Source organism: Abramis brama, assembly GCF_963993115.1.
Source record: "Abramis brama genome assembly, chromosome: 9".
Taxonomy (NCBI): Eukaryota; Metazoa; Chordata; class Actinopteri; order Cypriniformes; family Leuciscidae; genus Abramis; species Abramis brama.
In genome coordinates, this window is record NC_139971.1 from 41,901,735 (window position 1) to 41,923,485 (window position 21,751).

The 21,751-nt window shown below is 41.8% G+C and overlaps 2 protein-coding genes and 1 long non-coding RNA gene across 5 annotated transcripts in view; 2 read left to right on the forward strand and 1 right to left on the reverse strand.

The window, feature by feature from the left end:
* LOC311089879 (uncharacterized protein) overlaps positions 1-21,751 on the forward strand; it is an 832,216-nt gene that overhangs the window by 478,453 nt on the left and 332,012 nt on the right. The window contains exon 51 of the mRNA XM_084124910.1: positions 554-727. Coding sequence (XP_083981036.1) covers positions 554-727 — 174 coding nt within the window. The remainder of the gene's footprint in view (positions 1-553; positions 728-21,751) is intronic.
* LOC311089883 (ribonuclease inhibitor-like) overlaps positions 1-21,751 on the forward strand; it is a 113,846-nt gene that overhangs the window by 7,097 nt on the left and 84,998 nt on the right. Inside the window, exons 2-6 of the mRNA XM_084124915.1 lie at positions 1,114-1,287; positions 1,900-2,073; positions 2,221-2,391; positions 2,800-2,973; positions 3,136-3,309. Of these exons, the coding sequence (XP_083981041.1) occupies positions 2,042-2,073; positions 2,221-2,391; positions 2,800-2,973; positions 3,136-3,309 (551 nt within the window). The 5' untranslated portion in view covers positions 1,114-1,287; positions 1,900-2,041. The remainder of the gene's footprint in view (positions 1-1,113; positions 1,288-1,899; positions 2,074-2,220; positions 2,392-2,799; positions 2,974-3,135; positions 3,310-21,751) is intronic.
* LOC311089893 lies at positions 15,056-19,879 on the reverse strand. 3 transcript variants are annotated; one of them, XR_014607777.1, is made up of 5 exons: positions 19,790-19,879; positions 19,321-19,388; positions 19,042-19,138; positions 18,006-18,127; positions 15,056-15,153 (listed from the first exon to the last, which is right to left on the reverse strand). It is a non-coding gene; the product is annotated as an uncharacterized lncRNA (long non-coding RNA). The 3 variants fall into 3 exon arrangements; XR_014607778.1 differs by having other exon boundaries at positions 19,317-19,388; XR_014607779.1 differs by lacking the exon at positions 19,321-19,388 and having other exon boundaries at positions 19,790-19,871.

Below are 21,751 nucleotides of genomic sequence, written 5' to 3' on the forward strand. Positions count from 1 at the left end.
ATGTCAACTAATTTTAATCAAATTTTTACAACATGCTTGTCTACAAAAAGTCCAAGGTTAAAGGATAACTTTCAAAATATTTTCGGGGAAAAAAGGCGAAAAAACATACATTAACGGCTCAAATTTAACTATCTTTACAAATATTAAATGGACTATTCATATGTTGGTGTATCGATGAGCTATAAAGTAGTTTGATTAAAAAAGAAATCGAATGAGTATGATTCGCTAAATAAAATTAAATTTGATAGGAGGCGCTGTCTCGAAAAACGATGGGTCTGAGAATGCGGGACTCTGGGTGCGGGACTGTAGCTGCTGGCTCCGAGTCTGCAGCTTCATACTACTCGTCAGTTTCGCGGATCTGTGGGAAAGGGGATCGTTTTGATAATGATGTCGTCTGTACGCGGAAAACTCAAAGGAAAAACTTTTCAGCATATCGTTTTAAGCATATCGTTGTAAGCGTACCCTAAGACTGTCATTGCTGTTCATTAAAAAAAGGTTTGAAATTGGAAATAAACTGAAGAATGGTTCCTGTCTTTGTTTTCTCTCTCTTCAGGCTGAATAATAACAGCATTACAGCAGAAGGTTGTGCTGCTCTGACTTCAGCGTTTAATTCAAACCCTTCAAACCTGATAGAGCTGGATCTGAGTGAGAATAAACTAGGAAACTCAGGAATAAAGAAGATCTGTGTTCTGTTGGAAAATCCTGAATGCATATTGGAGAAAATTAAGTGTGTGTTTTCATTTATCTACATTTCTGCGTGATAATGTACTTTTTTTTGTGTGTGAATGTCCATTTAGTTGAAATTACCATTTTTGTACATTGCTATGTTTCTATGAAATTGAAATATTCAAATTAGGCAGATGTTATGTTAAGACATCTGTTGCTTATCTGTGGGGTCAGATTTTTGCTTAAAATTTTTATTAAAATAAAAATATTGGTCAATTATCACACCAAATTTTCAAATTGCCAAGCATTTGGCAATGCTTTTCATAATAATTATTATAATTATTATTATTTTTTTTTATGATTTAAATAATGTCATCTCACTTTATAAACGTGTTTTGCTTATGTAGTGTAGATCATTAAGTGCTTAACAGCTTCTTTCATACACAGACTCTCAGACTGCAGTATCAGAGAAGGAGGTTATAAAGCTCTGGCTTCAGCTCTGAGATCAAACCCTTCACACCTGATAGAGCTGGATCTCAGAGGAAATGATCCTGGACAATCAGGAGTGAAGGAGCTCGATGATTTACTAAAGGATGAACACTGTAAATTAAAGACCATCAGGTGATAAACGAGACAATTATCATAACTATGATTTTAACCAGATATTACACAACACTTTACATTAATACTACACTGGACTAGAGGTGCAAAATATATCAGATATTATTGGCTGATCACTGGGACAATTGAATTTCCACTATTATTTCCATTGTTATATTTGTGTTCAGCATATCATTTCTGATAATGATTCAGTGTATTTGTCTGGCCGTGTCGTGTGTGTTTGGACAAATTATCATATCACATTATCATTTTCTGTTAGTATTAGTTTTGGACATGTTTTAGTTTTGATCAGCTACTGTAATTATAGATGTTCTGTTTAATGTGTTCTGTTTATGTGTAAAGAAGTAATAAGTGAAAACAATGAAAATGCATTTCTGTATTTTCTCTTACTGGTGTTTGCTTATACATGAAAATGGCATATTGTTTGTTTGCGTTCTGTATGTTTATGTATATTTTATGTTTATTACATGCTGTAAATTTAATTTTGGTTTAATTCATTGTTACAAATGCTTGTAGTAAATCATTCTACTCTGTTTAATGATTTATTCAAGATGAAGCTGCAAAAGGCATAAAATTGGAATATTATCTGATTTGTAATTCTACTTCCTGTAGGTTTTTGAAAAGTGCTGCTGCACAGGAAGCGTATGAGTATCTCACTAAAGTTCTGGGTAAAAGTCCATTATTGCTGACAGAACTGGATCTGAGTGAAGATAAATTAGGAGATCTGGATTGGGAGAAGCTCTCTGCTCTTTTGATGGACTCTCATAGCAAAGTGGAGAAAATCAAGTGAGTCATCATGATTTATACATTATAACTCCTCTGTTAATCGATTATAAAAGACTGTCAGTCACGTGTGAGCAGATACTAAGAGTTGTTAATCTGATGTGTGTTAAATATGTACTGAATAATAAATAATGCTGTTTCTGTGTTTAGGCTGAATAATTGTGAGCTGACAGAGAAAAGCTGTTCAGTTCTAGCTACTGTTCTCTCCTCTAAAACCATCCTGAAAGAGCTGAACCTGAACAACAGCCGTCTGCTGGACTCTGGAGTCAAAGAGATCTGTGAGGGACTGAAGAATTCTGTGTGTAAACTGAAGATACTCAAGTGAGTACATTTCACCATCAGCTACACTCAACACCACAACACTTGCTTATCATTTGTTTTGTAGTAATAAAATAGGAACAAATAAATAGCAAACGGTGGAACAGTACAAAAAAATGAAAAGACAAATTAAACAAACACGGCTTTATGTTTTTCAGGTGCTAATTCTTACAACTAAAGTTACAAAAGTAATTGAGTCAAGAGCAGTGAGGGGTTTTTCTCTTTGTCTTTTGTTCTTTGATTAAAATGATAGCAGCAGGTTTATTAGGCTGCTGTCATTTAAGAGCGAATACTAATCCAATATACTGTTACACAACATGCCTTTTTTCTCAACTATTTACAGTTCAAAACTGACTGTATTTACAGCAGTGTTCATTTCTAGTGTTCATTCTAAGTTTTAATGTTTTCTAGACTTTCAGACTGCAGTATCACAGAAGAAGGTTATAAAGCTCTGGCTTCAGCTCTGAGATCAAACCCTTCACACCTGATAGAGCTGGATCTCAGAGGAAATGATCCTGGACAATCAGGAGTGAAGGAGTTCGATGATTTACTACAGGATCAGAAGTGTTCACTGAAAACACTGAGGTGAGTGTTGTCTACAAATTAAACTGCAATAGTTTTAAGATTTTATCTGAAAGTGAATTAAGCCATCAAACTATATTTCTGCACTCACTTGCATCAATAATCTTTTACCACATCTGTGCCATGCACAGTTGTGTAATATCAATGTAATGTATTTGTTTCTAGGATATTACAAAGTCCTGCTGCAGATGAAGCCTGTCAGTTTGTGAGAGACATTTTGGGTAAAAATCCGTTATTCCAGAGTGAGCTGAATCTGAGTGAACGTAAACTAGGAGACACACGAGTGAATCAGATCGCTGCTCTACTGCAGGATAAACACTGTGAAATCAACACACTCATGTGAGTATTGTGTTCACTTGTTATTGTACATTTAAATTGTCTCAAATAAATCAGGTGACCAAAACACTGTAAGGCAGGGGCGTCAAACATACGGCCGTGGGCTGAATACGGCCTACAGGTTTGTCTAATCCGGCCAGCGGGATGATTTGAAGAATGATAAAAATAGAGATGCACTGCTCTACTGACCATAGATCTAAACTTTTTTTATTTATTTTTATTTTGTCCGATCTCTATTCCGGACCTGCAAAAAACAGCTTGTGTAAAACATCCACAATTTGTATTCGTTAACACAGGCAGACGCTGAATACAGACGGATAGAAGTTTGTATGGTTAATATTAATGTAATTGTCAGCACACTAAGGTAAAAAAAAAAAAAAGTAATTCTGCCCATTTTAACCTAAAATTAGTTTGAAACCCTTCTTTAAGGGCTTTTGTCACAAGTTTGTCCTGTCTTGTTTTGCACTTGGGTGTTTGTTATGTTGAGCCATGTGCTCGTGTTCATTGTTAGCCCCGCCCTTCTTGTTATCTTGTTATTGGTTTAATTAATTCCACCTGTTGTCATCGTTACCTTCTTTTGTTTGCCTCCCTATTTAGTCTCCTTGTGTCTGTTCTACTGTGCTGTTACGTTGTCTAATGTTCTTGTGTTTTGTTCCCAGTGTTTTGATCTGTTTAAGTTTTGTTCTAGTGTTTTCCCCCACGTGGGAGTTTTGTTTGTACCTTTTTGCTTGTTTTGTTAATTAAAGTCTTTTCTTGTTTTGCTGCATTTGAGTCCTCGTTTATGTTTCTTGACCGTATCGTGACAGAACGTAACAGCCATTTGAGGACTCAGCAGCATGGATTCTCGAGGGCTTTCTTCTACCACATGGGACAGAGAGGAGTTTAGAGGAACCAGGCTGGCTAAATTCAGGGGAACTCGTGGAGGACGTAGGGGAGGAGATACGAGAGGTGAGCACCGACAGTATTCTCCAGTTTGGTCATTCTTTGACCACGGACCGGCGAGGTTCAGCCCCGAGCGTCCTTCATCGCCTGTTCCCGTGGTTCCAACGCCGATGGTTCCAGTGATCTCAGTGCCGGTGGTCCAGAGTTCGGGGGCTTCAAGACGCAGGAGGAGAGGAAGGACTTCCTCTGCAACTGTTCACGGCCAGCCAGAGACTGTTTACACCACGTCTGCCCAGTCAGAGACTGTTCACGTCACGTCTGCCCAGTCGGGGACTGTTCACGTCACGTCTGCCGAGTCTGTGTCACCGGGTAAGATGGCTGCCACTGAGTCTGTGTCCCCTGACAGAACGCCTGCTGAAACGTTGTTGGATTATTTTTCGACGCTGTTTAAGATCCTGGAGGTTCCCGGGAAGGTTCATATCACGCCTGCCCAGCCAGAGATTGTTCACGTCACGTCTGCCCAGCCAGAGACTGTTCACGTCACGCCTGCTCGGCCAGAGACTGTTCACGTCGCGTCTGCCCAGTCAGAGACGGTTCACGTCACGTCTGCCCAGTCAGAGACGGTTCACGTCACGTCTGCCCAGTCAGAGGCGGTTCACGTCACGTCTGCCCAGTCAGAGACGGTTCACGTCACGTCGGCACAGTCGGGGACTGTTCACGTCACGTCTGCCCAGCCGGAGACTGTTCTCGTCGTGTCTGCCCAGCCAGAAACTGTTCACGTCATGCCTGCTGAGCCGGTGTCCCTGGACAAGATGGCCGTACAGCCTGTGCCTGAGCCGGTGGTGTCTGTTTCTGAGCCGGTGGTGTCTGTTCCAGAGCCGGTGGTGTCTGTTCCAGAGCCGGTGGTGTCTGTTCCAGTCCCTGAGCCGGTGGTGTCTGTTCCTGAGCCGGTGGCGTCTGTTCCTGAGCCTTCAGTGACCGCGACACTGGCCATTATGGCCACAGCCATGTGGTGTGTGTGGGCTACGCACACACTTGAGCCGGTGGTGTCTGTTTCTGAGCCGGTGGTGTCTGTTCCAGTCCCTGAGCCGGTGGTGTCTGTTCCCGAGCCGGCGGTGTATGTTCCCGAGCCGGTGGTGTCTGTTCCCGAGCCGGTGGTGTCTGTTCCAGTCCCTGAGCCGGTGGTGTCTGTTCCCGAGCCGGCGGTGTATGTTCCCGAGCCGGTGGTGTCTGTTCCCGAGCCGGTGGTGTCTGTTTCCGAGCCGGAGCCCGTGTCTGTTCCTGAGCCGGAGCCCGTGTCTGTTCCCGAGCCGGAGCCAGTGTCTGTTCCCGAGCCGGAGCCAGTGTCTGTTCCCGAGCCGGAGCCAGTGTCTGTTCCTGAGCCGGAGCCAGTGTCTGTTCCTGAGCCGGAGCCAGTGTCTGTTCCTGAGCCGGAGCCAGTGTCTGTTCCTGAGCCGGAGCCAGTGTCTGTTCCTGAGCCGGAGCCAGTGTCTGTTCCTGAGCCGGAGCCAGTGTCTGTTCCTGAGCCGGAGCCAGTGTCTGTTCCTGAGCCGGAGCCAGTGTCTGTTCCTGAGCCGGAGCCAGTGTCTGTTCCTGAGCCGGAGCCAGTGTCTGTTCCTGAGCCGGAGCCAGTGTCTGTTCCTGAGCCGGAGCCAGTGTCTGTTCCTGAGCCGGAGCCAGTGTCTGTTCCTGAGCCGGAGCCAGTGTCTGTTCCTGAGCCGGAGCCAGTGTCTGTTCCTGAGCCGGAGCCAGTGTCTGTTCCTGAGCCGGAGCCAGTGTCTGTTCCTGAGCCGGAGCCAGTGTCTGTTCCTGAGCCTGTTCCTGTGTCTATGTCTGTTCCTGGGCCGGTGGGGCCAGTTCCAGTGCCGGTTCCAGTGGTGCCGGTTCCAGTGCCCGAGCCGGTGGTGCCGGTTCCAGTGCCCGAGCCGGTGGTGTCTGTTCCCGAGCCGGCGGTGTCTGTTCCCGAGCCGGTGGTGTCTGTTTCCGAGCCGGAGCCCGTGTCTGTTCCCGAGCCGGAGCCCGTGTCTGTTCCCGAGCCGGAGCCCGTGTCTGTTCCCGAGCCGGAGCCAGTGTCTGTTCCCGAGCCGGAGCCAGTGTCTGTTCCCGAGCCGGAGCCAGTGTCTGTTCCCGAGCCGGAGCCAGTGTCTGTTCCCGAGCCGGAGCCAGTGTCTGTTCCCGAGCCGGAGCCAGTGTCTGTTCCCGAGCCGGAGCCAGTGTCTGTTCCCGAGCCGGAGCCAGTGTCTGTTCCCGAGCCGGAGCCAGTGTCTGTTCCTGAGCCGGAGCCAGTGTCTGTTCCTGAGCCGGAGCCAGTGTCTGTTCCTGAGCCGGAGCCAGTGTCTGTTCCTGAGCCGGAGCCAGTGTCTGTTCCTGAGCCGGGGCCAGTGTCTGTTCCTGAGCCGGGGCCAGTGTCTGTTCCTGAGCCGGGGCCAGTGTCTGTTCCTGAGCCTGTTCCTGTGTCTATGTCTGTTCCTGGGCCGGTGGGGCCAGTTCCAGTGCCGGTTCCAGTGGTGCCGGTTCCAGTGCCCGAGCCGGTGGTGCCGGTTCCAGTGCCCGAGCCGGTGGTGCCGGTTCCTGTGCCTGAGCCCTGGCCGCCCGAGGGGTCGTCTCCGCCCTGGCCGCCCGAGGGGTGTTCTCCGCCCTGGCCGCCCGAGGGGTGTTCTCCGCCCTGGCCGCCCGAGGGGTGTTCTCCGCCCTGGCCGCCCGAGGGGTCTTCTCCGCCCTGGCCGCCCGAGGGGTCTTCTCCGCCCTGGCCGCCCGATGGACTCTCTGTTCCGCCCTGGCCGTCCGATGGACTCTCGGCTCCACCCTGGACTCCAGAACTGTTTATTTCCCATGCCCCACCCTGGTCTGTCTCTCTTGTTCCCCCTGTCCCACCCTGGTCTTTCTTTGCTGTTCCCCCTGTCCCCCCCTGGTCTGTCCCTCCCGTCCCGCCCTGGTCTGTCCCTCCCGTCCCGCCCTGGTCTGTCCCTCCCGTCCCGCCCTGGTCTGTCCCTCCCGTCCCGCCCTGGTCTGTCCCTCCCGTCCCGCCCTGGTCTGTCCCTCCAGTCCCGCCCTGGTCTGTCCCTCCAGTCCCGCCCTGGTCTGTCCCTCCAGTCCCGCCCTGGTCTGTCCCTCCAGTCCCGCCCTGGTCTGTCCCTCCAGTCCCGCCCTGGTCTGTCCCTCCAGTCCCGCCCTGGTCTGTCCTTCCAGTCCCGCCCTGGTCTGTCCCTCCCGTCCCGCCCTGGTCTGTCCCTCCTGTCCTAGTGGAGCGTCTGGTAGCCGCTCCTTAAAGAGGGGGTTATGTCACAAGTTTGTCCTGTCTTGTTTTGCACTTGGGTGTTTGTTATGTTGAGCCATGTGCTCGTGTTCATTGTTAGCCCCGCCCTTCTTGTTATCTTGTTATTGGTTTAATTAATTCCACCTGTTGTCATCGTTACCTTCTTTTGTTTGCCTCCCTATTTAGTCTCCTTGTGTCTGTTCTACTGTGCTGTTACGTTGTCTAATGTTCTTGTGTTTTGTTCCCAGTGTTTTGATCTGTTTAAGTTTTGTTCTAGTGTTTTCCCCCACGTGGGAGTTTTGTTTGTACCTTTTTGCTTGTTTTGTTAATTAAAGTCTTTTCTTGTTTTGCTGCATTTGAGTCCTCGTTTATGTTTCTTGACCGTATCGTGACAGCTTTTGCACCCGGGTAGTTATAGGAACTAGTCACCAGGGCGGTCCCCTGAGAATAAATATTCCCCTGGGGTAATTTTCCTGTTTGCATGCACATCGCCAGTTGGGACTCAGTGATGTAAACTGCCGTTAGTATATGTAAACTGTGTTTACACATCTTTTAGAAGTATTGAGTATTTGTTTTTCTCATGTATTCAGCCAGTCAGTGTACACTTACGTCACTATAGTACCTAAAGTGCTGGTTTAGACCCTACTCTGAAGTAGGAGCTAATTTAGATCCCCTTAAAAGGAGTTCCTATAACTAAAATCATTGCTAGTTCCTGTAATGCAAACACACAAAAAAGCAAGTACTTCTGCCAATCCACCTTTTTCCTGAATTGTAACTTTCTTAAAGGGGTGATGAACTGAGAAATCAAAATTTCCTTGAGCTTTTGACATATAAGAGATCATCATACTATAATAATATCCTGTAAGTTTCAGAACTGAAAACTACCTTGTTAGTCCAATAAAAACATTTATAGACATCAGGCTCAGCAAACGACTCATTTTTCAAAGTGGGGAACTATGACGTCAAAGAGGATAAAACACCGCCTCCACAAAAGAAGATCAACGCCTACTTCAACACAGCTTGTTTAGCCCCGCCCACCGATTCGCCCAAACATGCTAAATAACATAAGACATACAGTATGATAATTGCTAAACCGGATCGAGCTACTTCCAAGCAATAAACATGCTGTTTACTAAATATTGTGCAGCGCCTGTTTGTGGAAGAAGACAGTCATAAGCTTCCTTCGGATTCCAGCATGGTTAAACTTTATTAAATCAGTCAATCACAATTTCCCGACACGGATCTGCCAGCAACATGTAAGTAACCATGTGTATTCTAATGCCTGATCTGCGATCAGTGATTTCTGTGTAATTATTCAAGTTCAGATATTTCTCTTAAAATTGTCCAATACTGTTTATGCCTCAGTGACTAAACGATCAACTTCACCTAATTTCTCGTAGAATTATGAAAATAATCTTTTTTAAACTGTTATTAAATTATATACAGAAAGCGATCAAAGAACGATCCCTTTCCAATCGCCCAAGCTGTCAATCAAACAGCACAGCACGAGCCGCGAGAGCTTATCTGGACACTTACCAAGCTCGTGATGAAATAATGACACTGTTACACTACACAACGAAGCTCTTACTGTGTATTCACATCGTGTTTGCATTGTGATTTGGTGTAAGCATTTGTGAGAGTGCAAAAATTGCGTTGCAATGATAAGATCTTTATTCACGAGATCAACAGACTGTCTGTCATCTGTTCAGTCAGTGCTCATCATGCTGCAACCTTTCATGTGATGGAATAGATTTAAATATAATGCTTTAAACGATACTTTTCACGATTTGTTAATCTCGATAGCTGTAATAGTAAAAACGTAGTAAAAGTTTTCGAGAGAGTTCATGTAATACTAGCTATTTCATATGCAAGCATGTCAGCCAATCACAGCAGTGGGCGTTTGCACTGCAGTCTCACAGCAGACACGCCCCTTAAAACAGAGCGTTCAAATCTGAGGCTGAAATCAGGCTTGGAAAAATGGCTTTAATTTATAAATTATGACAATTTTTGATGTAAAAATCATACTAACATTATAAGGGCACCCCAGGCAACATTATAAAATAATAAAACAATCCAGTTCATGACCCCTTTAAGTTTTTTCTAGTCAAATTAGCTGATATCTTTCCAAGCTGATAATGTAAGATTAAACCCTATTAAATTTGTTTAAAAAAAGCACATGGCTGCATGGCGCCATCATTTTACAGTGTTGCAATGACCGTCTTTTGTCAGCACCTCACCTGTCAAAGTTTAATGAGTGTGTAAATGACACCAAGCTGCCGAAGTTAGCTTAATTGAAAACAGATGGCCACTCATAGAATGGGTTCCTATTGTAAGACTTGAGAAATTAGAAAATGCTGGGCAGACTGTTTGAGGAACAATCACTCCCTAAGAAGACAAATCTTTCTGGAAATTAACATTTGAACTCTCTCTTGTGAAATTAGCATCACCCTTCGAGACGCAAGTCTCAACTAGGCATCATCTTAATCTACACCTCTTTCCCTTGACCCCCCATTCCCCCGTTCCTTTTCTCTCTCATGCTGAGATCACCTGAAATTCACCCAAAAATCTATATGGTTTAATGTGAACAATTATAATTAATTGTTCATAACAGTCACATAACAGTCTTGGACATAACAGTCGTTATTTACTCCCGTTGTTACTCGAGGATGGATCAGTACTAACTGTTCATGATCCAGCTTACAGTCTCTGGAGTGATAGGCCTAATGTACTGATCACAGCAGTAATGGAAGGGAGAGGGTGCACTTTATCACAGCTCATCGAGTCGTTTTACAGACATAAAGTCTCCTGATGAAGGTCGTGTGACCGAAACGTTGTGTGTGAATAAATATTATTTGTAAATTGCAAGTTACGATAGTGTGCGGGAGTTCCTTATCTGTATCTACAGATATAAAGTTTACCAGTTTATTAAGCAGCCACTGAAAAGGTGTGTATAAATTTGTTTACTGTTAGCTGTAACAAGTGTTTTGTGTACTTTGCTGTGTTTCTTGATGATAATGAAAAGGAGAGAGAGAGAGTTTATGGATAAGACTTTAATGCGCACTTCTTATACTGTGTTCATTCAGCTCTTACAGTGATTTTCTGGAGTAAAACTGTGGTCCGCTACAACAGGCTTGTATTAATAGTGGATAAAAGCAGATGACAAATACATTACAACTGTAATTAAACTAAACTATACCTGTTCTATATCCATACAGCATATACTCCAACACACAAAAACGGCGTGTATTTCTGAGCCCCAAAAAGTGATCATTTAAACATGCTGTAAAAAATGATCTGTGGGGTATTTTGAGCTAAAACTTCACATACACACTCTGGGGACATCAGAGACTTATTTTACATCTTGTGATGGGGTATAATAGGTGCCCTTTAATATGTTTTGTGAATACAGCCCCAGATCTCTCTTGTTGAAAATGTATGGCTCATCATGAAAAGGAGAATCAGAGAACAACAACCAAGAAGTAGCAGTGCTTCGCCTTCTGAGAATATGTCAGATTAGTTTAGTTTATTACAAGGACAATGCATATTAACATGACAAGTCAAAATATGCCAGAATTAGCCAAAAGGCTAGTTTTCATCCGCAGTCCTAGGCCAGATGTACAATAGGCAACCTAAAATACAATGTAAAATGTAAAAACAAAATTTAATCAAAACATAACAGAATATAACAAAATACAACAAACCCTACAATTTCCCAAATCAACAGAAAAAAAAAAAAAAAAAAAAAGAGAAAAAATCAATGTTGACATATTTGCATACTAAAAAGCCAAGTTTTAAAAGAAGAACGAAATCCATTATAACTATTTAATTCTCTAATTGACGTTGGGATGTCATTCCATTCTTTAGAGGCTTTAATCGAGAAGGCAGACTGGCTAAAAGCAGTTTTCCTAAAGTTAATAACACAGTCCCTTCTAAATGTACCTCTAGTGAGACGACTGTTTTCCAATTTTAAACTCATAAACTCACTAAGAGGTGGTGGGGCCAGGCCATTAAAAATTTTATAAGCTAGACAGCCATTTGAAAACTTAACAAAGTTTTCCCAACTCAACAATTTATATTTGGATAGAATCTTACAATGATGAAAATGACGTGGTTTCTTATCAAAAATTTTAAGCGTTTGTTTATATGTAGTCTCTATTGGGAACAAGGCGGAGTGGTTTGCCTGAGACCAAGTAGTAAGACAATAATTCATATGTGAAAATATCATAGAGTGCATAAACATTTTAGCAGCTTGGGTAGACATAGAATTCCTGATATGTCGAAAATTAGATAAATTAAATTTTATTTTCTTAACAGTATTTGAAATGTGAGAATTAAACTTAAGTTTGGAGTCAATGATAATACCAAGATATTTAAATTCTGAGACAATTTGAATTTTTTCACCAGTAATAGAAATGTCCGGATCAACTGCAGAGTTGGTAGTTTTACTAAAGAACATACCAACTGTTTTGGAAAGATTTAACTGCAGGCTGCAGTGGTTTAACCATTCACTGATTTTAACCATAGCATTCGTAAGTTTGGCTGCTACTGCTGCTTTTGATGTTCCATGTATATATAAAACAGTGTCATCTGCATACATTTGAACTCTCACTTCTGGGCATGCACTTGGCAAGTCATTAATATACATGCAAAACAAGAGGGGGCCCAATATAGACCCTTGAGGCACTCCAGTATACAACTGAAGAGGATCAGAATGATAGCTGCCAATACGTACAATTTGTGATCGTTGAAAAAGATAAGATGCTACCCACTTTAGAGCAATATCTGAAAAATTAAAATGAGATAGTTTAGACAGTAAAATATTGTGATTAACAGTGTCAAAGGCTTTCCTAAGATCTAAAAAAATAGCTCCAACAACCTTGTTCCTATCAAGCAATGATTTAATATTTTCGATAAAAAAACAGTTTGCTGTCTCAGTGGAGTGATTTGTCCTAAATCCAAATTGTGATGGATGAAGGGAAAAGACTGAGTTATTCAAGTGATTCCTAATCTGTAGAGACACCCATTTTTCCAAAACCTTAGATATTACTGGCACAATGCTAATAGGTCTATAATTGGAGATGATTTTTCTGTCTCCTGATTTAAATAAAGGGGAGACAATAGATAATTTCCAAGCATTTGGGAATTCACCCACAGAAATCGATTGATTAATAATTTTTGTGATGGGTATAAGCAAGGACGAACCTAATTCTTTCAACATTGTATTATTCATACCAAATACATCTTTCGCTTTAGAAGTATTAAGTGAACTGATTAAGGATTCTATATTTCTTTCAGAAGCGCTGGAAAACACAAGGCTGTGCTCCGACGACAGGATAGGGCACTTACTAATATCTACATGTGAGAAATCCTGTGCAATAGATGCAACAGAGTCTACAAAATAGTTGTTAAAAGCTGTAGCAACCACAGCTGGATCAGAAATACTTTTCCCATCCAACACAAGATCAACAGGTCTTCTGTCTTTATGTTCCTGCCCCAGCATTTTATTTAATTGATCCCAAATCAATTTTGAATTGCCCCCTGCATTGTTTATAATGGTTAAAAAAAAGTCAGCCCTTGACTTTCTTAACTGAGATGTAACTTTATTCCTCAACATTGCAAAACGGTGTTTATCAGTACTTAATTTTGAATTGTTAGCCTTTTTTTTTGCAAGATCACGTTCTTTCATCATATTAAGAATGTCAGCATTAATCCATGGGAGACTATTCTTATAATTTCTATTTCTAAATTTTTGTGTAAACTCCTTAATAAAATACTGCAGTCTACTTGTAAGCACTTTACTTCCATCATGTACATCTTTCCCAGCTAGCATATTACTCCAGTTCAACCTGTTTATTGTATCTATAAAAGTATCCCGTGCTTTGTTGGGTATTCTAGATACTTCTTTCTCCTTAACAGTTGAAACACAAAACCTTCTGCTAGTTAACTTTCTTGTCACCAGAACTAAATTATGATCCGATAATCCAGTGATCATATTAAAGGATTTTGTAATTCTTTCTGGTTTATTGCAAAAGATTAAGTCAATCTGCGTTTCAGTATTATGAGTTTTTCTTGTTGGGCCCTTGACTACCTGTGTTAAATCAAAATTATCACATATTTGTTTAAGATTTTTCCTGGCTGCTCTGTCTTCCCAATTTACATTAAAATCCCCCATTATTAATATCTCTTTTTCAAAGTTGCATCTAAGAAGCATACTACGAAAATTTTCATAAAAATCAACTTTAGCAGAGGGAGGGCGATAAATTACAATCAAACTAAAAAACATTTGTGGCGATACTATAATTTTCAATCCAATGCATTCCAAGTCACTATTTGACAAGTTAATTTTCTCACATTGAATACTATTTTTTATATATACCAAAACACCACCACCTTTAGATCTCAGTCTATCATTTCTAAAAATTTGATAACCTGGTATGGTGATAGCTGCATGAGGTGAATTCTCATGAAGCCAGGTTTCGGACAGACATAAGAAATCTAAATTAGAGTCCAATAACAAATGTCGGATTTGTTCATTTTTAGACATGAGACTACGTACATTCAGATGACCGCCAAATAATCCCTTTGGTTTTATGCTGGGGTCCCATAATATTTTAGAATTATTCACAGTTCTGAAGACGTTCCATTTTCGATTTTTCACTACTGCTCGGTTTGTCGTTAACTTCTTGATTTGATTTGTAGCACTTCCGATCGTGGCTACCCAGATAGCACACGTACGTCGGGCCGACGTTGGCCCGATGCGCAAAGTTCCATCGGCACGATGTCGCTCAGAGATCGTTTGCTCATCGGCAATATGTCGCCTCGACGTCGGCCTTTGATCGCAAATGATCTCCGGCCGATGTTTGAACGATGCAAAGCTGTAAATCTTTTGGCAGCTCTGCATGGGTTTTATAGGACCTTTATTTATATAGGTCGGACCTTTCGGGCTACTCCTTACATTAGACACCATGCGCTGCTTTCATTGACGCACGCACTTACGAACACACGCGCGCGCGCGCACACACACACACACACACACACACAGAGAGCGGAGATCGCGCTGCAACACTCACTCAGCAGCACATAAACTGTAGTCAACATTGCCCTGAGACTTAAATTGATAAAATAGCTTTGATACTGAACACATGCAACTTTCATCCCTCAAAATGGCCATATTCAAGAAAAAGTGGAGTAGTTTTACAGTTCCATCTTACCTCGCACTCTTTCAACGTTAAACTGATGGAATACATGCTCTGCTTCTGTGAACAGTAAACCACGCCTTCTATGATTTGATTGGCTATCTATTTGGATGGTCGCTGTAAGGTAGACCAGCCTAAAATGTAACTTTTAAACCTTTTTTGCCATCCTAAAAACAGTCAAGAATAGCAAGAATTTCCAATATTGAATTTCCAGTTTGGCCATTTCTAACTATTGACACACTATTGTTATTATTGACATATAATTATAGGACTTGTCCCCCTCAATGTCTATGTACATATATACAGCCCTGGAGTTACTTGACTATCCAATATGAAAAAAGTATGCTATACTGACATTGAAAAATATCTTCTGAATTTTGTGTGTAACTGTCTCTAGTATAATGAACAGACACAATTCAAGTTAAGACATTTTAATGACACCAGAAAGAACTCCAGGAGAAAAGGGATCAAAAAGGAACAGCAACAATGTAGAGAAGGATTCTTCCTGGCAACCTGTAACAGAGTGAAAAACATTGAGAAAAAGCAGTTAGAACTAAAGCTAAGAATAAAATTGTCATTACACTGGATAATATAATTAAAAATCTAACAACAATCAAAGGTACATCAGCTGGCAAACCATTTAATAGTTTAATAGGTTTAATAGTCTATTTAAAGGGAATGATTGTGGTGGGGAGTTTGCTCAAACTACGGCAGCGATACAGCCAGGGCTGGACTGGGACAAAAAATCGGCCCGGGCATTTTGGCCCAGACCGGCCCACTATATGATCATAAACACCACCCATCTTTGCACACCCTTAATTATATGCATACCAACTCCTATTCATTAAAACCACTAATGCCATGTAATGAGTGAGTATAGGAACGAGTGAGAGTTAACAGATGAAATAGGTAAAAATGTGACATTTATTAATACAGTCGAACTACAGTATACTACACAGTGATGAATCCTGAAACAAGCTATAAGCTGCATTGGCATATAGCAATACAAGTGTTTCTTACAGGATTTGTGTTAAAACTATGGTGGTGGGACCTCGGTCCTTCTAGGGTGGTTCGGGGGCATGCCCCCCCCCGTGAGATCAATTTTGTGCATTTTAATGTTAAATTCATCAATCTGGTGCACTTTGAGAGTTCAAAATTAAAAGCTCCAACCCATATTCAGTGTGCAAATTAAATTAAATTAAACAAAGAAAAATTCAAACCTCTTTTAGTTACAGTGTCTATTTACATTACACCTACTACATAATAATAGTTATAACATTAATCCAATGACAGTAATAGCCATATTTTGTAAAACAAATGCACTAAAAAATAAAGGAAACTTTCATAATTAGTGTTGTACCAATTTCTATACCTGAAAGAGATAAGCACATGATCTTATATTTTGACTCAAACTGCATCAAGCTTTTATTTTGGCGGAAAACATGGTTTACAAACGCCTCTCATTAAATTTCTAGTGAATTGCGGTTGTCAACTATGCAGATGTGGAAATAATCTGTAACTTGGTTATGGGTTCCTACTTCCTACACTCATGACATCTCGCTGACTATTTTGACAGATACACACTGACACTGCTGCACGCTCGCTCACTGGTTTAAAGTTGTGATTGGGCCAGCCCAGTGTCAATCAAGAAAAGAGCCAATGGGCCGCTGATCTACGTGTTTCATGGGCTGGTCTGTCAGAAAAAAAAAACTAACACTGACCGCCGATGTACAAATTTTATGGGCCGCTAAAAAAATAAAAAAAATAATAATAAAAAGTATGTATGAGTATGAGATGTAGGCTATCGGCCCAAAAAGCACGTCGGCCCACCGGGAAAATGCCCGGTATGCCCAATGGCCAGTCCAGCCATGGATACAGCGAATAGTTGTTCTAAAAGACGGCGCCGTCCGCGGAGCGCTTTCAAAGGCCAGTGAAAGCATACTGTCAGTTAAGTTGTAAGTAGATGCTAACTGTTTCTCATGGGTTCGTATGGTATTTTAAACATTTACAGGGGTAAGTCTGTGATTTTATTGCCATCCGTATCCATAATGTCAGTGTTTTTTTCTCACTTAACCCGCGTACATTTCTGAATTGCTTCTTTTATAAAGAACACCGCTTTCTCATAACGCAGTGAAGCAGCCCCTGCACGAGTGAATAATTGATTCTCGAGCCACCGATATCAGTAGATTCAGCAGCATCGCCACGGGCAGCACTGGGTAACGTCACACGTAAGAAGGAATATCTTTAGCAGCTTTCTAAGGTATGGTTCGGGGAACACGCCTATAAACGGTATACCTTTAGTTAAGTTATACCTTAAGAGTCTTCGTAGCACGCTAAGAGACAACGTTATCGGGAAACCCAGCCCAAGTGTTTATGAATGAGACACTGAATTAATTGGTTTTAAAAGTGTTTGAATTAATGATTCAATTGAGTATCTTTTTTTTAAAATAGACTGGAACATGTTATTCTGATGTATGTTATCGTGATCTCCATTTTAAACAAAACAAAAACGATTTTAAACCAAATAGATTCTCAGTTTATCCTGAATTAGGGGCCGTTCACATATCGCGTCTAAAAACGTGTGGAAAGCGATCTCTCCTTCTTTCTACAAGCACTTGCGCTCCCGTGGCATCTGTCGTTGCTATGCAACCATGAACTGCGCTCTCCATGATGACGAGAAAGTATCAGCAAAGGATTCATTGATTTCTAGCCCTTGCATTAGCTTTACTACTAGATATATTTATGGAGATGAGAAATAAAAACTCGCCCTGTACAGTTATGATCAGCTGTTCGGCCGAGTTTTCCATGTTGTTACGGAAAGGCCAAAGTTGATCGGTTGGTTTTTGTCACATGACCTGCGGTGCGCTTGTGGCATTCTGAAGAGTTGAGATGTTTTCATCTCGCTGTGGCATATGCGCGCCTGGAAAAACGAGCACGCTGCATTGCATGCGCGTCACTTCTATTATGGTATTACTGGTGTTGTCACACTTTGATTAACTGGTGGGGAAATATCCAAACGTATGACTTACAGAAGGTACAATTAACTAAGAACGTTTCGGGAAACACGTATTAACGATAAGGTACAGCTTAAGGTATAACTTAGGAACGACGTAGCGTTAAGAAGGTTTCGGGAAATCCAGGCCTTATCATAATTAATAACGTGTTTCCTGAAACGTTCTTAGTGTTGCGCTTTTATTGAGCAGGTCATGCAATAACATAAATTAGTTATTTACACCAATAATGTGATGCGGCTGCTGGGCAATCTGGTGAGTTTTGGAGGTGGAGCATTGAAGAGAGAGGTGTGTTTGTTTGGGTTCATTCCAAATATCAACAGTGTCCAACAGCGTTTTTGAAATGTCGCTTACCCCACCTTAATATCTGGCAGTTTTTTTATGTCCATCTATAGTTGCCATCATCTGAAGTCTTCACAAGTGAGGCTGGATCCAAACTGGAGCTGCTATAATCTCTAGTGAACTTGCTGAGCATCCTGAGATAGAAACAGGGAAGCAACAGGAGAAAAATTAGCATATCTGCAGTCCATATTATTTCAGGCAAAAGATGATCATGTGCACGTTTTACTATTTCATCACATATTAACTGTAAAACAAGATTATGAGATGTGTTAATTGAATGCTTGGCTAAAGAGTTGTGTCTTTAGTCTAGATTTAAATTGGGAGAGTGTGTCTGAGCCCCGAACATTATCAGGAAGGTTATTTATGAAAGTAAAAGAGTAGCAAAACTCGAGAGCATAAAGATGTGAATTTGAGAACTTGTCCCCTGTAAAATACAAGTCCAAAGTTGAATTTAGAGATTTGCACTCGCAGAACGTGACTTAATGCATAGACAGTGATATTAAAATAAATAAATGATAACTCTGTAAACACCATACTAATTAAAAATAGACTACTATGTACAGTTAAGCGTTTTCCTCACATAGAAAACTGATAGAAAACGCTTAAAGGTCCCATGGCATGAAAATTTCACTTTATGAGGTTTTTTAACATTAATATGAGTTCCCCTAGCCTGCCTATGGTCCCCCAGTGGCTAGAAATTGTGATAGGTGTAAACCAAGCCCTGGGTATCCTGCTCCGCCTTTGAGAAAATGAAAGCTGGTAATAATCATAAATGTTTCTTGAGCGTCAAATCATCATATTAGAATGATTTCTGAAGGATCATATGAAGCTGTGATGCTGAAAATTCAGTTTTGATCACAGGAATTAATTACATTTTACAATATATTCACATAGAAAACAGTTATTTAAAATTTGTTATATTATTTCACAATATTATTGTTTTTAATGCTGTCTTGGTGAACATAAGAGACTTCTTTCAAAACATATTTTTTTTACCAACACAATTAGTGTATGTTTGACATTAGTGTATGTTTGAAGTTTTACTTACTAATCATATGGTTCATAGCGCCTTAGAGATGATGATCCGAGATGATGATCCGCCCAACTCTGCTACGGTGGAGGCCAGGGCATCAACGCTGAAGGATCTAGGAACACAAAACAAACCATTTGTCACAGAGCCAACAATATTATTATATAATGCCAGGTTTATTACAAGTAAGAAGCTATAGCTAAGCTATATTATATATAAGCTACAGCAGAGGTGAAATGCTTTTCTAAAATGAGTTTCTGAATCTAATTGACCTGCATCTGGGCATGGAGTACCTACGGCCTGAGGGAAGTAGCTTGAACTGGCAGGACAAAGGATGACTAGGGTCAGCTGCCTTCTTTGCCACTCTGTTGGAGTAAATGTGTGAGAGAGGGGGAAAGTTAATGCCTGCAATCTTGCTACACGTCTACATAAAATCAAAAAACGATTAGAGAGTATTGTTAGGACAAGGAACCAAACCAGCAGATAAAACAGAAGGTTAAAACAGACTCAATAAAACAAGAATAAAACATTCTCATCAAAGTGGGGTCAATGTTAAAATTCCTCAGTCTACGGTAAAAATACATTCGCTGCTGGGCTTTGGCACAAACAGCATCAGTGTGTGATTCAAAACATAGCTTACTATCAATTATTGTGCCAAGGTACCTGTATTCTTGTACTATCTCAATAGGTTGGCCATCAATGAGGGGAAGAGGGGGGCTCTTTTTCCTAAAATCAATAATTAATTCTTTAGTTTTGGATTTCCTACCTGTATTTCCTACTTCTCCGGCAGCAGCTTTCTTCAGAAATGTTGAAGTCGTGGAGCTTTCCCTCTGTTATGGGTTATTTTGTTGTTGCTGAACACAGAACATTTTTTTTTTATCAATATTTGTTTACCATTGAGCTAGTTTCACTCCATGTAAGTGACGTCACCGATTACATACGTTTATGTTTACATTTGTGTAAAATAAATTATCTCACTTCCGAGTAAAACCTTTACAAAACCTCTCATATACACATAAGAGGTGATTAAAAGCCCAAACTTTCATAAACAAAAGCTCAACCTAGTTAACGTTAACTTAGCTTAATTAGGCCTAAGTTAACGTTACCTCTTCTGAAAACGGTTGAGATGCTAACGGACTTTTTCCGAAGACACAAAACAAAACCATGTCTATAAAAGTAAATATTCAACATAAGCGTATCAATTACAAGTAAGAGAAGTGTCAAGAACAGTTGTGTGTATTATCCGTGTGATTTTAGAGACTAATATCACCTGAAAACAGTGAAAACAACAGCGAGAGAGGGAGTTTTCCTGCTTACCAGTCGCAGTGGTCCCGCGGCGTTTCCATGGCAACTCTGCGCCGCGGCCGCTCCAGTGTTTGAAAGCGACTTGAAAGTTCACGCGCACAACGCGACGTCGGCCTCCCGTATAGTGGGCCGACCAAAAGCCGACAAAACGGAGCTGGGAAATAGAGCACTGACTGACAAGAGATCTGCCTACGCCTGGCCGACGCCTTTGCGATGTTATAGGGAGGGAGGCCGACGCTCGATGTTGGGCCAACGTCGGCCCGACGTACGTGTGCTATCTGGGTATGCTACCCATTTCAGCATTACCTTCAGTAAAATGCAATTGTGACTGTAACAATTTTCGAAGTGCCAAGTCACCGCCTGCATCATCACACCCACACGGCGATCTCCGTTGAACAGCGGGAACGCCAGCTGGGCAAACACCATCTCCCTGGTTCCCCTCCAGCACATTCCGCGAACCCCCGCAGAACACGCCATTCCTCTGGAACAAACCACACTCCCCCTCCAACGCACCAACCGCCGCCACCACGCCAGACACCGGCAAATCCACAGCGCTCGCCAAAAAAACAGAAGCCGGTAGGTCAGTCGGTTGCTCCAGAGCATAGCAATGTGTATACGTTGAGCATACCTGTAGGTTTCCAGTGTTGCTCCTACTATTGATGGATGATACACGCGGCCCCGTCTGCGTTGGTGTGCTGACTGGACCGGGGCATTGATGAATGTCGCCAGATAATAATAGGCAAATTGAGATAATGAAAGCGAGGCTTTGTTGTTGGTGAAGTACAGTTTTGTACATTCGTCCTCTTGTTTTACTGAAGAGATGTGGATGAATAAAGGTGATAGCTAAAGCATGTCTCCCAAAACCAAAATGATTATTTATATGACTCGCCATCAAATGAGTTGCACAGGATAATTTTAAATCCTCATAAGGTAAAAAAATATTATTAAAACTTTGTCCAGTAACAATAGAGCTGAAATTACTTAAAATCAGCACATAAACAAGGAGCGCCACAGCTAGCCCCGACACACCCGCCGCCATGACAGTCTCTCCACGACCACCATATAGTTCCCAGTATGTATACGGTTAGAAGATGGCCGTGTCTCATGTGAGATGTGACCTTGTTATTTGTACACGCTGTGACTATACAAATCACAGCATGTAAATAGGAAAATGTCAGCGTTATTTTGTCACTTATTGGGAGCAGTATGCTAGCTGGAGCCGTTTACCTCCAGTCTTTGTGCTAAGCTAGGCTAGCGGTGGGTGCGTCAGACAGAGTTACGGCACGCACGGAGATGAGAAGGGTATGGACTTATCTAACTCTGGGGGATACGGTGAATAAGCTAAAGTCCCAAAAAGTCGGCGTGTTCCTTTAATAAAGATTGTTATAAGTAAAATATTTGGGGGGTTTAAAACAACATGTTG